Here is a 16015-nt window from a genome sequence, read left to right on the forward strand (position 1 = left end):
GTTATGAGTCAGAAACGACTCGACGGCACTTAACAACAACAACAACATGTGAGCAAATAAATCTGAGAAGCTGGACTATATGAAGAAGAGTGTGGCAACAGGATTGGAGGAGATTCATTAACAACCTGTGATATGCAGATGACACAACTTTGCTTCCTGAAAGTGAGGATGACTTGAAACACTTACTGATGAAGATTGTAGACTACAGTCTGCAGTTTGGATTACACCTCAAATAAAGAAAATGCAAATCCTCACAACTAGACCAATAAGCAGCATCATGATAAATGGAGAAAAGACTGAAGTTGTCAAGGACTTCATATTACTTGATTCTACAATCAACACCAATGGAAGCATCAGTCAAGACATCAGACAACATATTGCACTGGGAAAACCTGCTGGAAAAGACCTCTTTAAAGTGCTGAAGAGCAAAGATATCTCTTTGAAGGTTAAGATGCACCTAACCCAAGCCATGGTATTTTCAATTGCCTCATATGCATATGAAAGCTTGTTGTTATGTGCCATCGAGTCAGACCTGACTCATAGCTGGACAATGAATAAAGAACACTGAAGAAGAGTTGGTACTTTTGAGATGTGGTGTTGGCAAAGAATACTGAAAGTACCATGGACTGTCAGAAGAACAACAAATCTATTCTGGAAGAAGTGCAGCTGGAATGCTCCTTGGAAGCAAGAATGGCCAGACTTCATCACACCTACTTTGGTCATATTGTCAGAAGGGACCATTCCCTGGAGAAGGATGTCATGCTTGGTAAAGTGGAGGGTCAACGAAAAAGGAGAAGGCCCTCAATGAGATGGATTGACACCGTGGTTGCAACGATGGGTTCAGGTATAGCAAGGATTGTGAAGCTGGCACAGGACCAGGCGGTGTTTCTTTCTGTTGTAGGTTGTGTGGCTATGAGTCAGAGCTGACTCAATGGCACCTAACAACAATAGTCCACAAAGACAGTGTTCTACATCCTGGTTTGGTAAATAGCAGCTAGGGTCTTAAAAGCTTGTGAGCAGCCATCTAATGGACAAAAATTGGCCTCTTCCCATCCAGAGCAAAGAAGAGTGAGGAAAATCAAACACACAAGGAAACAATTAGCCTGAAGGACTAACGGATCATGTGAACTCCAGCCTCCACAACCCTGAGATCAGAAGAACTAGAGGGTGCCTGGCTACCACTGCTGACTGCTCTGAAAAGTATCACAATAGGTTCCAGATATAGTGGGAGAAAAATGTGGAACATAATTCAAAATAATAAAAATGACCAGGCACATTGGTCTGACAGAAAATGATGGAACCGCCAAGACACTGAACTAACCCCCATGGCTTCATCTTTCAGCCAAATGACAAACAGACCTATTAGGTGAACAGTACCACACTGAGAACAACCAACCACATGATATCAAAAGGGCAGAATTTGCCCAGGGATAAAGCTAAGAAGGCAAGAAGGTATAGAAAAGAAGGACAAAAAGAAATGGGAAACAGGGAAGTAGTAGGAAGAGTGCTTTTACATAGTGGGGACTTAATTCAATGTCACAAAACAAATTGTGTATGAATATTTTGAATGGAAAACAAATTTGTTCTATAAACTTTCCCTAAACACACACATATGCACAAATTGTTAACTGTTCCTTCCAGTGATGTTTGCATTTTGGTATACACCTCCCCTGCCCTCCCTCATCCCTTGAGTCTCCTTGGTCCTCCAGAACTCACTCCACCAAGCAATTTCCTTACCATTATGATTGTGCAAACTGGCCCCAAGAAACTCCAGATGAACCCCGTCTCTATATTCAGCCAGCATCTATTGAAAGAGACAGGAAGAGTCAGTGTTGACCCAAAGTCATGACCCGACAGTTACTCGTGCCCCTAACAGAATCACTAATGGAGGGGAATATTGGGGGGTGAGATTCAGACAAATACATCCCCTGAACTTTTCTTCAACCAAATGGAAGTTGACCTTAATTAGGGAAAAATATCTCCCTTGAGCAGTTTGTGCTCTTTTAAGAACTATCTCTATGGGGTAAAATTGACAGTAGCAACTTGAAAGGTTAGATGAGATGCTTAGGGGGCAAAGCATTTGATGAGAGAAGGAACAATGGGAGTTGGAAGCTGACCAGCATTTACTGAAGTGGCTAGTCCTGCAGGGACATGGACAGCATTCACTCCATGATGCCTTGTTATCACGCTATTATTCAAGACTCCCACTCCAGAGAGAGAATGTGTCTGGTGGCCTAACTCAATTCTTCTCATTCTCTTGTGGGGGTAAAACACATTTCTGCTGGGGGAAATGTGGGGAGCATGTGGGGGAAGGTGAGAATGGTTGCATTCAACTTGAAGAACATCATCAATGTCACTGAATTAATTGTACATGTAGAAATTATTTAATTCAACAAGAAATTGTTGAATTGTATGTTCTGCTGTGCATATTTTCAAACAGAAATGTAAATTATTTTAAAAATATGAGTCAGAAAAGTCTCAGAATGGGACAGGTTACATTTCGATTTCCTTTGGGATATAGTGCATCCTCTTGCAGACATTCTTTCTGGGCAAATATATCTGAAATGCTTACCCAATGTCTTAGATTAATCCTGTCTTCAATCAGTAGTCATTGTAATCCCTTTTCCTCTATCCAAAACACTCCACTGAAAGCCCTCATTCAAACTCAGCTCAAATGTTACCTCCTCCAAGAAACCAGTATTAATTATCCCTAGCTAAACTATCCTGTCCACACTCCAAGTGCCTCTTTATCAGGGTTCATTTTTTTCTTTCAAATAACATCTATCTATTGATAGCATAGTGCCTATGGCATTTGACTGCTGACCAGAAGGCTGGCAATTCAAACCACCAGCCACTCCTCGGAAGGAAGGTTGGGCAATCTACTTCCGTAGTGATATTGCCTCGGAAACCCAAAGAGGGGTCGCTATGAGTCAGGTCTGACTCGACGGCACATAACAACATCTACTCTGCACACACAAAGTTGTCACGAGTCAGAATCAACTCAACAGTAACTAGCAACAGATCACTATCATCTACCTGATAGTGTCACACTGTGGTGGCTTGCATGTTCCTGTGATGCTGGAAGCTATGCCACCAGTATTTCAAATCCCAGCAGTGGCACCTGTGGTAGACAGGTTTCAGCGAAGCTTCTAGACTAAGATAGATTAGGAAGAAAAGCCTGGTGATCTACTTCTGAAAATCAGCCAACGAGAGCCCTATGGATCACAATAGAACATTGTCCAACTTGTTGGTCTTGGACATGTCACAGGAGGGATCAATCACTGGAGGAGATCATGTTTGGTGAAGTAGAGGGCCAGCCAGGGCAAGGGAGACCCTTAGAGATGTGAAATGTTACAGTAGCCACAATGACAGACTCAAACCTGCTGGTGACTGTGGTGATGATGATTCAGGACCGGGCAATATTCTGTTCTATTGTGTATGAGCTCGCCATGAGGTGAAGTCGACTTGGCAGCAGCTAACAACAACACGATATAAATTATCTTGTTCAGTTCTTTACCTGGAAATTATCTGTCTTCCCCGACTAGACAATGAGTTGTGTAGGAATTTGGACCTTGGATGTCCTGTTCATCTCTGCATACCCACACCTAGCACAAAAGCATGTCTTGGCATGGACCAGACATTTTGTAGTTACTTTTTGGAAAGGAGAGAGGGAAAGAGAACAAGCATAGAGGGAGAGACAGAGGAGGAGGAAGAAAGGGAGGGAGGGAGGGAGGAAGGGAAGAGGGTAGAGAGGGAGGGGGAAGGGAGGGAAGGAGGGAGGGAAGAGGGGAGGGGGAGGAAGAGGGGAAGGGAGGAGGGAGGGGGAAGGAAAGAGGGAGGGAGGGGAAGAAAGAAGGGAGGGTGGGAGGGAGGAAGTCATTGCCTTTTTCTAGAATGTCTCTAGTAGATATTTGTTGTTTTCACCACCCAGCAACCATTCTGCCATGTTCACTAAAGCTCCCCACATTTTCCCCAGCAGAAGTGTGTTTTGCCCCCACAAGAGAATGAAAAGAATTGAGTTAGGCCACCAGACATGTTCTCTCTCTGGAGTGGGAGTCTTGAATAATAGCGTGATAACAAGGCATCATGGAGTGAATGCTGTCCATGTCCCTGCAGGACTAGCCACTTCAGTAAATGCTGGTCAGCTTCCAACTCCCAGCATCTGTACCTCTGCCTGAGGAACCAGAAACCAAATCCTTAGCTATAGAGTTGATTCCAACTCATGGTGTCCCCACATGTTAGAGAAGAACTGCTCCTTAGGGTTGCCTTGGATGACTGTCAGGGCTTTCTTTCATGGCTGGTGGGCTTGAACCACCAACCTTTAGGTTAGTAGTCCAGCACAAACCATTTGCACCACCCAGGGACTTTATTCACCTATAAAACCAAAACCAAACTCATGGCTGTCAAGTTGATTCTGACTCATAGCAGCCCTGTAGGATAGAGTAGAATTGTCCCATAGGGTTTCCAAGGTTGTAAATCTTTATGGAAGCAGACTGCCTCATCTTTCTCCCATGGAGGACCTGGTGGGTTTGAACAGCTGACCTTTCAGTTAGCAGCCAAGTGCTTAACCACTGCACTACCAGGGCTCCTTTCATTTGCCTATACTACAGTGTAAGTAGTATCCCCTGGACTTGTGCATTACACAACCTATGCTTCTATACATGACGGGCCCAAGACCAATGGTACATAAAGTCAGAGCTCAGTATATGGTAGCTATGACTAGTGCAACTGTTCTTTCTTTTGTCTTGTTCATATAATTATCAACATCAACTCTACAAAAGCATCTTCAAGGAAAGGGACATCTCTCACCGATTTTGTGTCCCATAGCCCTGTGGCTGTGCACTGGCAGAAATGACCACCACCAGTGCTGGGAGCCCGTAGCCAAAGGCACAGAGGTGCAGCATCTTGATGTTGCGAGTGCCGAAGTAGTTGACCACCTTCAGGTTCCTGACCATGAGGAAAAGCATCAGGGCTTCCACCAGCATCCAGAAGAAGCAGGCGAGGAAGAGGTAGTGCAGGATGCCGGCAATGATGGCGCAGCCAATCTGGGGAGCACAAGCATGCACACTCAGGACCCCACCCCAGGGGGCAGGTCCAGGGGAGTGGAGAGAAGAGGATGAGAACTGGTGCTCCTCAAACGTGGCCATTCATTCACTCCACAAATATTTATAGAAACACAAGACTTCTTCACCATAGGTGGCACCATCCCTTTGAAAGGGTAGCCTACCACCTGCAATGGCCTGGCCCTGAAGTCACCCAGAACAAGTGAGTTTCAGTGTTATGGGGCAAAGCTTTACTTCAGGGGATGTTTAGAGATAGGTTGTTGTTGTGTGCCATCAATTCCAACTCATAACAACCCCATGTGATGGAGCAGACCTGCCTTATAGGGGATTCCCTGGGCTGCAGTCTTTTAGGCAGCAGATCACCAGGTCTTTTCTCCCACACAAGTGCTGGGTGGGTTCAAACCACCAACCTTTTGGTTAGCAGCCTACTGCTTAATCATAGCGTCACCAGGGCTTCTTGTTTGGAGATATGTGGATCAGCAAACTTCCGCCCATGGGCCACCTGATTGTTTATGTAAATAAAGTTTTATTGGCACATGACCACACCCATTTATGTCTTGTCTATGGTGCTTTCTCTGTACAATGGCAGAGTGGAGTAGTTGAGGCAGAGACTGCATGGTCCCCAAAGCCAAACACATTTACTATCTGGATCTTTACAGGAAAAGTTTACTGACCTCTGGCCAAAATGATGAGCAAGGAGGAGCTACAAGCATTTAGTTCTCAAGCTAAGCATTCTACAGTGAGGACAGGCAGTTTTATATTAGAAAAAATGATCATTCCCATGTAAAATGCCAACGGCACTCCTTTTGGGAAACCCTATATGTGTCTGGCAACCTCACAGGGAGTGAACTGGCTACAGTTCTTACCCTCAGAGGACTCACAGTCCTACTGGTTTGTTTGCTTATTGTGTGTCATCAATTCTATCCCAACTCGTGGTAGTCCCACGTCACAGAGTAGAACCGCCTCATAGGCTTTTCTAGGCTGTAATCTCTATGGGAGCAGGTCACCAAGTCTCCCTCCCACAGAGCTGCTGGTGGGTTCAAATCACCAATGCTTTGGTTAACAGCCAAGTGCTTAACCACTGTGCCACTCGGGCTCCTTACAGTCTAGTAGGGGAGGTAGACATTCAACAAGTAAAATAACAAAGGATTGACAGGATTCAAATAAGTCATTGTTATTGTTGTTAGATGTTGTTGAATCTGCTCCAATGCCTACCAACCCTACAGACAACAGCAGGAAACACTGCCCGGTCCTGCACCAACCTTACAATCATTCAAATAACAGTTGGGAAAAAACAAAACAAACTAGAATGACAAGAGAATGCAGAGTTTCTCAACAGTGGCACCGTTGACATTTGGGGCCAGATAATTCTTGGTTGTCGGGGCACGTCTTGTGCACTGGAGGTTGTTGAACAGCATCCCTAGCTTCTACCCACTAGATGCCAGTAGCATCACAGCATCCCAATGGTGACAACCACAAATATCTCCAGACACTGCCAAATGTCCCTTGGAGGCAATATCACCTCCACTATTGATAACCAGTAGTATGCTGTTGGGTGCCGTTGATTCAATTCTGAATCACAGTGACTCTGAAGGACACAGTAGAACTGCCCCGTAGGGTTTCCAGGGTGTGGTAGTTCAGCTTGTCTGTCAACTTGGCGGGGCCTGGTTGAATGGCTAGGCAGCTGGATGTAGCAATATTCCCTATGATGAGACTAGTAATCAACTCCATGGTGGAACCCACTGTGAGCAGCTGAGTAGCTGCCTTAGGGAATAGGGTCTTCTTCCTGTGTATAAGCAGAAGACTTGGGGAATTGCCTTGAGCTTGTGGCATGCTTGGACCCTGCATGTAGCTGTGTCATTATTCAGCAGGCTTCTACACTCTGCCGACCTTGGGACTTACAATGGACTTGAATTAATGGCCTGCTGTGTGGTTTGGTAACATTGGGACTGGCCATTTTATTTGTAGACCTTGGGCTTGTTAGCCTCAGCAGCCAGTAGCTGCCTGAGTGAAGAGATGCCTCTAGCTTCAGTGGGCCAGGAGCAAGAGGCAGAGCTGAAGCCCAAGGCTGAGGGGCTTTCACCCAGCCCCTAGAGCCTGGCACTTTGAACTTGGACTTCTAGCCTCCCAAACTGTGAGAGAACAAACTCCTGTTTGTTAAGGCCATTCCGTTTGTGGTATTTCTGTTAGAATGGTACTAGGTAACCAGAACACAAGGCTAGGATCTTTACAGGAACAGATTGCTAGATATTTCTCCCACAGAACCACTGGGTGGGTCCGAACCACCAACCTTTCAGTTGTACCTTCAGGGCTCCTTAACCACTGGTATAGAGAGTGACAATAAGAGGGACCACATTAGATAAAGGAATTGATGTTAGACTGAAAGCTATGACAAGAAGGAGCTGACCAGATGAGGAGCTGAGTGTTATGTACAGAGGGGCAGCAAGTGCAAAGGCCCTGAGGCAGGACCAAGCACAAACGGAATTGGGTGGGGATGAGCAGAGGCAGATGTGGAGACAGTGAGACTGGGTGGGATATGGAGGCAGATCTGAAGGGGTGTGAGACCTGGTTGTCAGTCTTGTCGACCGCAGTGAGGAAGAGCATCTTGGCCAGGAACAGGCACACACAGAGGTGCAGGTGGAGGTAGGTATGGTGGTTATGGATGGCACGGCACAGCAGGAATGTGGCGATGGCCAAGGCAAGGCACACCAGGGAGATGATCATGCCCACATGGCTAATTACGTACAAGGAAAACTCCATCTGTCAGGAAGGAGATCTGCTGTTAGCCTCACAACAGGAGCAATGTCTCCCCAGGCAGGAAAAAGAATTATCCAGACCCTTGGCTTGGACAAAAAGGGCTCACAGCCTTTTCTCCCTCTGACAGTCAGCGTGAACTGGATATTGTCCATCACTGGCCACTGTCTTCCATCACCACCCATGCCCACCCCATGCTATGCACAACTGGTTCATTGCAAGGGCAAGATGTCTCCCAGCTACATTTCCCAGAACTCCCTGGGGTTAAGGTCCTTGATGTAATTTATGTTCTCCAATGAGGTGCATCTCTGAAGGTTTGGAAGTCCTCAGAGAGTCAGACACCACCTTTCTGCACCACTTTTCAGCTAAAAAGTGATAGAGGTGGGACTTGAAACTAGACCAGTCTTGATCTGGAGCTAATTCTCCTAAGTCCTAAGCCATGGTGTATTGTTGTTGTGTGCCATAGAGTCAATTCTGACTCACAGTGACTCTATAGGACAGAATAGAACTGTCCCATAGGGTTTCCAAAGCTGTAAATCTTTACAGAAGTAGATTACCAGGTCTTTTCATCCCTGGAGCCATTAACCAAAAAAAAAAAAAAAACTCACTGCTGTCAAGAGAGGATTCGACTCATAGTGACCCTTCCTTGGGTTTCTGAGGCAATATCTCTATGGAAGTAGATTGCAGTGGCACTGGAAGACAAGCAGTTTCCAGCAGACAAAGATTAACCACGGCTACTCCAGCTTCCCAGTCCCCAATTTCATGAGTGTGGGAATTACATGGTAACAGCAGTTTCTTGCTTCTGTATCCCAGCCTCCAGGGGTGATCTTGAAGCCAAAACACATCCCTGAAGTGGCAGCCCCCAACTTCAGCTCCTTCATCCTTCTCAGTGGTTTTGTGAACATTCAATTATTTGTGTTAAACCCCTTTCTGCTCGAAACGCCTGGAGTGGTTTCTCTTCCTTGCACTGAGCCCTAACTGATAGCAGACAGTCAGAGAATCCCCAAATTCTGTGAGGGGGATATAGCAAGCTGAGTCCTTCCTCTGTGTCATTATTCATAATTACTATGTTTTTAAATTTATTTGCCTGTTGTCTATGTGGTCTTATGTTGAAGGTACTCTAAACACCATCTCATGGGTTCCTGTCTGTAGTACTGTTACACAATGGTTAGGAAAATGGACTGTAGTTCTGCTAGTTTGTAGCTGTATGAGTTTAGGCAAGACACTTTAATTGTTCTGTGTCTCAGTTTCCTCATTTGTTAAAAAAAAGTATAATAATAACAACTACCTTATAGTAAGGTTGTTTTGGAGGATTGAATGAAAACACTTAAACTGTTTACAACTGTGTCAGAAACATAAACCCACTGCCGATTTTCATAGTGACCCTGTAGGACAGAGTAGAAAAATCCCCCTAGGGTTTCTAAGGCTCTAACTCTTTTCAGAAGCAGACTGCCAGAACTTTCTCCTGCAGAGTGGCCGGTGGGTTCAAACCACTGATCTTTCAGTTAGCAGCCAAGCACTTAACTACTATGCCAACAGGGCTCCTTATGTAAGTCTAACTATCACCATGGTTTGTTTTGTTTTTTTCTCATCTCTGAAATGAGAACTGAGCTGAGCTCAGAGAGGTTAAGTGACTTGCCCAAGGTCACACAGCTAAAAAGTGATAGCGGTAGGACTTGAAACTAGGCCAGTCTTGATCTGGAGCTAATTCTTGTTAAGTCCTAAGCCATGTTGTATTGTTGTTGTGTGCTGTAGAATCAATTCTGACTCACAGTGACCCTATAGGACAGAACAGAACTGTCCTGTAAGGTTTCCAAGCCCATAAATCTTTACAGAAGTAGATTACCAGGTCTTTTCATCCATGAAGCCATTCACCAAAAAAAAAAAAAAAAAAAAAAAAAAAACTCACTGCCGTCAAGTCAATTTGACTCATAGCAACCCCTCCTTGGGTTTCTGAGGCAATATCACTATGGAAGTAGATTGCCCAGTATTCCTTCTGAGGAGTGGCTGGTGGGTTTGAACTGCCAGCCTTTTGGTTAGCAGTCAGATGCTTAGGCACTATGCCACCACAGCCACTAGTGGGTTCAAATCTCTGACCTTTTGGTTAGCAGCTGAGTGCTTAACCATTGTGCCACCAGGGATCCTTGTCCTAAGCCATATGGTCTTCTAAATAGCATTTAGGGACTCTCTACTAGGGAACTGAACCTCAGGTCTGGAGTGAGAGGCAAGTACTCTCACCCAACACTGATGAGAATGGTTTTCCTTCTCTACTGAATCCAGCCATTCAACAAGACTCAAGTCTTATTCCATCTCCTTCCCGATCACTCCCAGCTCTTACCAAAATACCTTTGCATTCACACAGCACAGTCTCTTGCTCCAGTTGTATGGTTTAGTGGAAAGAGCACTAACTTTGGAGGCAGACTGACCTGGGTTCGAATCCCACTTCCACCACTCACTGGCTTCGTGACTAGACAGGCTACTGAGCCTCAGTCTCCAATTCTATAAAATGAGTTTGACAGAACTGAACATAAAGGCTCCTTGTTAAGGACCAAAGCTAATGTAAAACAGAGCCTGACACATGGTGTGTGCTGAGTAAATAGGATATGTGATCGATTGTGCCTGTACCTGTTTAGAATCATTATTTCTCATTTTATGCATAAGTGTCATGAATTCCCCAGGATTAAAGGCATGGAACACACCCCTTCTATCCCCATGACTCCCTCCCACAACCCCTAGATCCATGAGGGACACGTAGACAGTTAGTCATTATTTTCCCATTAGATTTAGAGTCAGATATTTAGGAGCTAGTGCAAGGCCACTGGTACTGACCGTGAGTTCCCCGAAAGCCATGATGATGGCCAGGTTCGCCATCCGATTACAGCTGCAGACAGTATGAGTCTCAGAAGCTTCAAGGACCACACAACCAGAGGGTGTCCACCTCCCACTCTCTGTGCCCATGCTCCACGAAACACATATAGGCTTATCAGACTTCTGCTTTGGCTGAAAAATCAAAGGGCTTAGTCACTAGAGACTCCCTCTGAAATAGATTTAATGTGACCAACCTCAACACCCATTTGGTGCAAGAAGATTGCACTATGACCTACTGGGAAGAGAGGAAAATGCTGATATTCCAATATGAAGTGCCGGCCACTCTGGTGAGGCAGCCCACATCCTAGTTGCTAGAGTAAACCTCCTCCTTTTATGCAATGCATGATAAGACCTTCTGCATAGTCATTCATTTGCTCACTGATTCATTCAACATTTTGTTTGTGTTGTTGTTAGGTGAGATCGAGTCGATTCCGACTCATGGCAACCCCATGTACAATAGAACAAAACACTGCCTGGAGCTGCCCCATCCTCACAATCATTGCTTTGCTTAAGCCCACTCTTGCAGCCACTGTATCAATCCATCTCATTGAGAGCCTTCTTTTTCGCTGATCCTCTACTTTACCAAGCATGATGAAAGATATATAGGAGTCATTTAGATGAAAAATGTTGCATTGGTGGAGGGAGTGGAAGCAAGGTGTTCCCAACAGAAGAAATGGCATGTACAAATGTCCTGGGGTAAGAAGGAGGTTAATGCTTTTCCTGAACTAAGATCAGGGTTGCTGTAGGGCAGTGAGCGAAACAGAGAAGAGTAAGAGATGGGCTGGGAACGATGCTAGCCCAGAAACACACATGCTGATGGGGAACCCTTCAGAACATTCCATCATGCTAGTTGTAACATGCTTACATGATACTTACCAGAAAAGAAAAAGAAATTGGAAGAAAAAAAAAATACAGAAATGAGAAAATGACAAATTTAAGAAAAAAAAGTCATCTGTAACTGGCTGGAGAGCGTGAAGGAGTAATACTGAGAGAGAAGAGCATGAAGATTCTTAGTACAGAGAGCTTACTTCAGCTTCAGTAAATCGCAGGAATGCCTTGGATTCCAGAGCCATCTCTACCAGTGATTTATACAGCTTGTTGTCGGGTGCTGTCAAGTCAATTCCAACTCCTAGTGATGCCATGTGACAGAGTAGATCTGTCCCATAAGGTTTCCTATAATCTTTATGGGAGTGGATCACTAGCTCTTCCTCCTGCAGAACCACTGGGTAGGTTTGCAGCAGCCGAGCTACTTAACCCTTACACCACCAGGGCTCCTGGACACAGCTATAGCTAATATCTAAACCAGGAGCTGTTCCTGAATCCACGTAAATTAATAGAACCTACTTAATCTTGGTCTTCCTTGAGTGGAAGACACTACGTGGAAATAAGAGAGCTCATGCTGTCAATAGTGATGCAAAGACTTGGAAACAGATAAAGATCAGTTACACAAACTGACAAACACAATTAACATCACTACGTTATACATGTGAAGAATATTGAAATGGCAAAAAATGTTCTGCTTCACATTCACCACAATTAAAACAAATGAAGAAAATAAAGGGAATGAGAGAAGTCACTCATCCAAAGGTGGGTTTTGTGAATGGATTTGCATCCCCAGACATTGTGGAAGCTTGCTGCCTTGGTGGGTTCCCATGATAAACAAGAGTCAAACCTACTGAAGGACAGGAAGTTCTCTAGGTAGGTGGGGCTCAGAGGGCTTACTACAAACCTGTATGTTCTCCAAAGTGTAGATGATTGGATCTGAGAATTCGTCTTTCTTCTCTCCAGTCATGATGCCCTTAATGACTCGAGAATTCAGCTTCAGTTTCCTCTTGGAGTTGCTCAAGGAGTCCTGGGGGTCTTGGAAGTAGCTCTCATCTAAAACAGACTCCATGCCCACAAAGGAGACAAGAGCCACCCCAGTGGTGCCTGCAAGTTCCCCAAAGGAAAATAAATCAGAATTATCTGCAAAGTGGTTACTCTAGTCCCAACACACACGATTGATGCCTTTGAGTTGTGGTACTGGCGAAGAATGCTGAAAGCACCATGGACTGCCAGAAGAACTAACAAACCTGTCCTGGAAGAAGTGCAGCCAGAATGCTCCTTGGAAGTGAGAATGGCCAGACTTCACCTCACCTACTTTGGTCATGTTGTCAGAAGGGACCATTCCCTGGAGAAGGATATCATGCTTGGTAAAGTGGAGGGTGACTGAAAAATGGGAAGGTCCCCTATGAAATGGACTGACACAGTGGCTCCAACAATGAGCCCAAGCATAGCTAGGATTGTGAGGGTGGTGCATGACTGGGCAGTGTTTCCTTCTCTTGTACATAGGATCGCTATGAGTTGGAATTGACTCAATAGCACCTAACAACAAGACACACACGTACACACACACATACACTTTACCACCTCATGTACCTCACTGATCTATTCTGAGGATTGAAGTACCACTGGATTTCCAAAACAGTGACCTTAATAAGAAACACACACACACACACACACACACACAAATCCTGAGGTGCCATTACTTGCACAAATCTTGGCCACATTTAAAAATAAATTTTAGTTAGTTTTTATATATGGTGTGAGGTACAGGCTCAGGCTCATTTTTTTGTTGTGGGGACACTGAACTTCTGTTAAACCCATTGCCGCTGAGTCAATTCTGACTCACAGCAACTCCACATGACAGAGCAGAACTGCCCCATAGGGTTTCCTAAGTGGTAATCTTTATGGAAACAGACTGCCATCTTTCTCCCTTGAAGCAGCTGGTGGGTTTGAACTGCTGACTTTTTAGTTAGCAGCCAAATGTTTAGCCACTGTGCCACAAGATTCCTTCTATTAAGGATGATGGAAATACCTGGAAATGGATCGTGGTGATGGTGGAACAACATGATGAACATAATTAACACCCTGAATTGTACATGTGAACCTTGTTGAAATGGCACATGTTTTGCCATTATTGTTGTTGGCTGCCATTGAGTCAACCCTCCACTCATGGTGAACCCATGTGTTAGAGTAGAACTATTCCATAGAGTTTTCTTGGCAGTTTGCCAGGCCTTTCTTAGGCTAGCAGCCAATCCTAAACCACCTGTGCCACCCCGCCACCCCTGTTTTGCTGCATACATATGAATACTTTATTACATGTATGTTTACCACAAATAATAAACAAATAAATACATCTGAATGTGTCTTCTTAAGGAACAATTCACCTCAGCATTGAGAAATAAACTCTCCTCCCACATTTATGATTATTCTTATTTCGTCTCTTTGGTCGGCTTCCCTTCAATGCCTGGCCTTTAAATGTCAGTGCTCTCTGGGGACATGTGCTGGACTTGCTCCAAGGTCCATCTATCCCTCACTGGGAACATGTACTAGACTCACCCCAAGGCCCATCCATAAGTCTCTGGGACATGGGCTAGACTCGCCCCATCCCATCCATCCTTCACTGGGACATGTGATAGGCTCACCTCTGTTCCAACCATCCTTTTCTGGGGGATGTGTGCTACACTTGTCCCCAGTCCCATCCATCCTAAGCCTTCCTTTACTGTCTCCAAGCTGATGGCTCCCACAGACCTCTGGAGGGACCCCTTGGCACCTAAGAGGCAAACAATGATTGGATCCACTACAACTGCTCTCCTGGATCCTTAGGAGCAGGTCTGTACCGGTGGAGTCAGATTCCTCAATGGTGGAACATCTGATCTTCATTCTGTCCCCTTTGGCTTGCAAGTTAAATGCGACATTCTCTTCAGTGCATTCATCGTTGATAACTTTGCTCTCAATGTCTAAAAGGAGAAAGGAGGGGTTTGTAGAGGACACACAGCAGGTGAGTCCTGAATTTGGCTCCTGTCCATTGCAGTTATGCATCCCCAGTTGTAAGCAAAAGAGAGAATGGAAAGGCCAACTCATCATGGGGCAGGTCTTGACCACTCTGATGACTGACAGGGGAGCAGTAGCACCAAGCAAATGAGGAAGCCACTTGGAGCTTCAGAGGTGAAGTTTGCAATAGAGACAGATGGTTGAAGCCAGCAGTGATGGGAAGCAATAAAATCCTGCTCTTCCTGCTACTCCAAATTTAGACAGGTTTTCCAAAGCAAAAGGAGTCCCTGGGTAGTGCAAACAGTTCACCAGTGCTCGACTGCTGACCCGAAGGTTGGGAGTTTGAGTCCATCCAGAGGAACCTCAGAAGAAATCTTTGGCAATCTACTTCTGAAAAATATGCCATGAAAACCCTACAGAACAGCTCTATTCTGACACACATGAGTCTCCATGAGTCGGAATCAACTCAATGGCAACTGGTTAGGTCGTCCCTGGGTGGTGCACATAATTTACACACTCAACTACTAAGCAGAAGATTGGCAGTTCAAGTCCACCCAGAGGAACCTTGGAAGAAAGGCCTGGCAATCCACATCTGAAAAACAGCCATGGAAAATTCTACATTTCAACACTGACACACTTGGAACCACCAGAAGTGGCGGTTGACTGAGCAGTAAGTTTTGTAATTTTTTTTAATGTTTTATATCCATCATGGTCCCAAATCAGGGCTCTGCTCTGTGCTGCCCTCCCTCTGAGACCCAGGAAGATGGAACAACCATGATCTAGAACACTGCCAGTTACTATGGCATGAGGTAAGAAAATTCTGGAAGGCCTCACACTGGCTATCATTTGACTAGCAATTCGTTGGCCTGAACTAGTCACCAAAATCCCACCCAACCCCAAAGTAGCCAGGAAGTACAATGCTACCATGTCCCAAAAGAGAAAGCTGGAAGTCCATGAACACAAAAAATGCCTGTCTCACCTTAACACATGGCATATAGCAAGCATATTTGTTGAATGACTCAATGACACACTTTTAGCACTCAGTGCAAGGACTCTCACCAAGCACTCAGTGATGTTAATATGATTAGACATGCTTTGCTATGAGTTCAAAGTTCTGAAACAATTGGATGAGAAAGTCATTGGGAATCATGTTGCCAAGGCCACCCCTCAAGATCAGCACCCACTTGTGACCTTACCATGAAGGGTATGTCCTACCTAAGGCTTCAGTCTGGACAATCTGCGTGCTGTTCTCTGAGGGTTTCAGGAACGCTGCCAGTATGGTGCTCTCCACGCTCTCCAGCACAGCTGTGGCCAGTGTGGACTTCTCTTCCCTGGTGAAGTTGGACCACGTGGATGTTTGTTCAAGCAAAGGAGTGAAACTCTCAACAGTTCTCTGCAAAGAAAGGTATTCTCCTCTCTCTCACCCTCTTTCTGTCTTACACTATATATAACATTGCATCATATTATATTGTACTATGTTATATATAGGAGCTCTGGTGGCATAGTGCCTAAGG

The 16015-nt window shown here is 45.0% G+C and overlaps 1 protein-coding gene across 1 annotated transcript in view; it reads right to left on the reverse strand.

Annotated features, from left to right (window-relative positions):
* ADGRE1 (adhesion G protein-coupled receptor E1) overlaps positions 1-16015 on the reverse strand; it is a 51062-nt gene that overhangs the window by 16758 nt on the left and 18289 nt on the right. Inside the window, exons 9-15 of the mRNA XM_042782764.1 lie at positions 15717-15894; positions 14348-14467; positions 12415-12614; positions 10647-10817; positions 7629-7823; positions 4810-5045; positions 1738-1804 (exon numbers count right to left, since the gene is read on the reverse strand). Coding sequence (XP_042638698.1) covers positions 1738-1804; positions 4810-5045; positions 7629-7823; positions 10647-10817; positions 12415-12614; positions 14348-14467; positions 15717-15894 — 1167 coding nt within the window. The remainder of the gene's footprint in view (positions 1-1737; positions 1805-4809; positions 5046-7628; positions 7824-10646; positions 10818-12414; positions 12615-14347; positions 14468-15716; positions 15895-16015) is intronic.

This window comes from Orycteropus afer, unplaced genomic scaffold (assembly GCF_000298275.1).
Source record: "Orycteropus afer afer isolate SDZICR_OR568_19922 unplaced genomic scaffold, OryAfe1.0 scaffold00461, whole genome shotgun sequence".
Classification (NCBI taxonomy): domain Eukaryota; kingdom Metazoa; phylum Chordata; class Mammalia; order Tubulidentata; family Orycteropodidae; genus Orycteropus; species Orycteropus afer.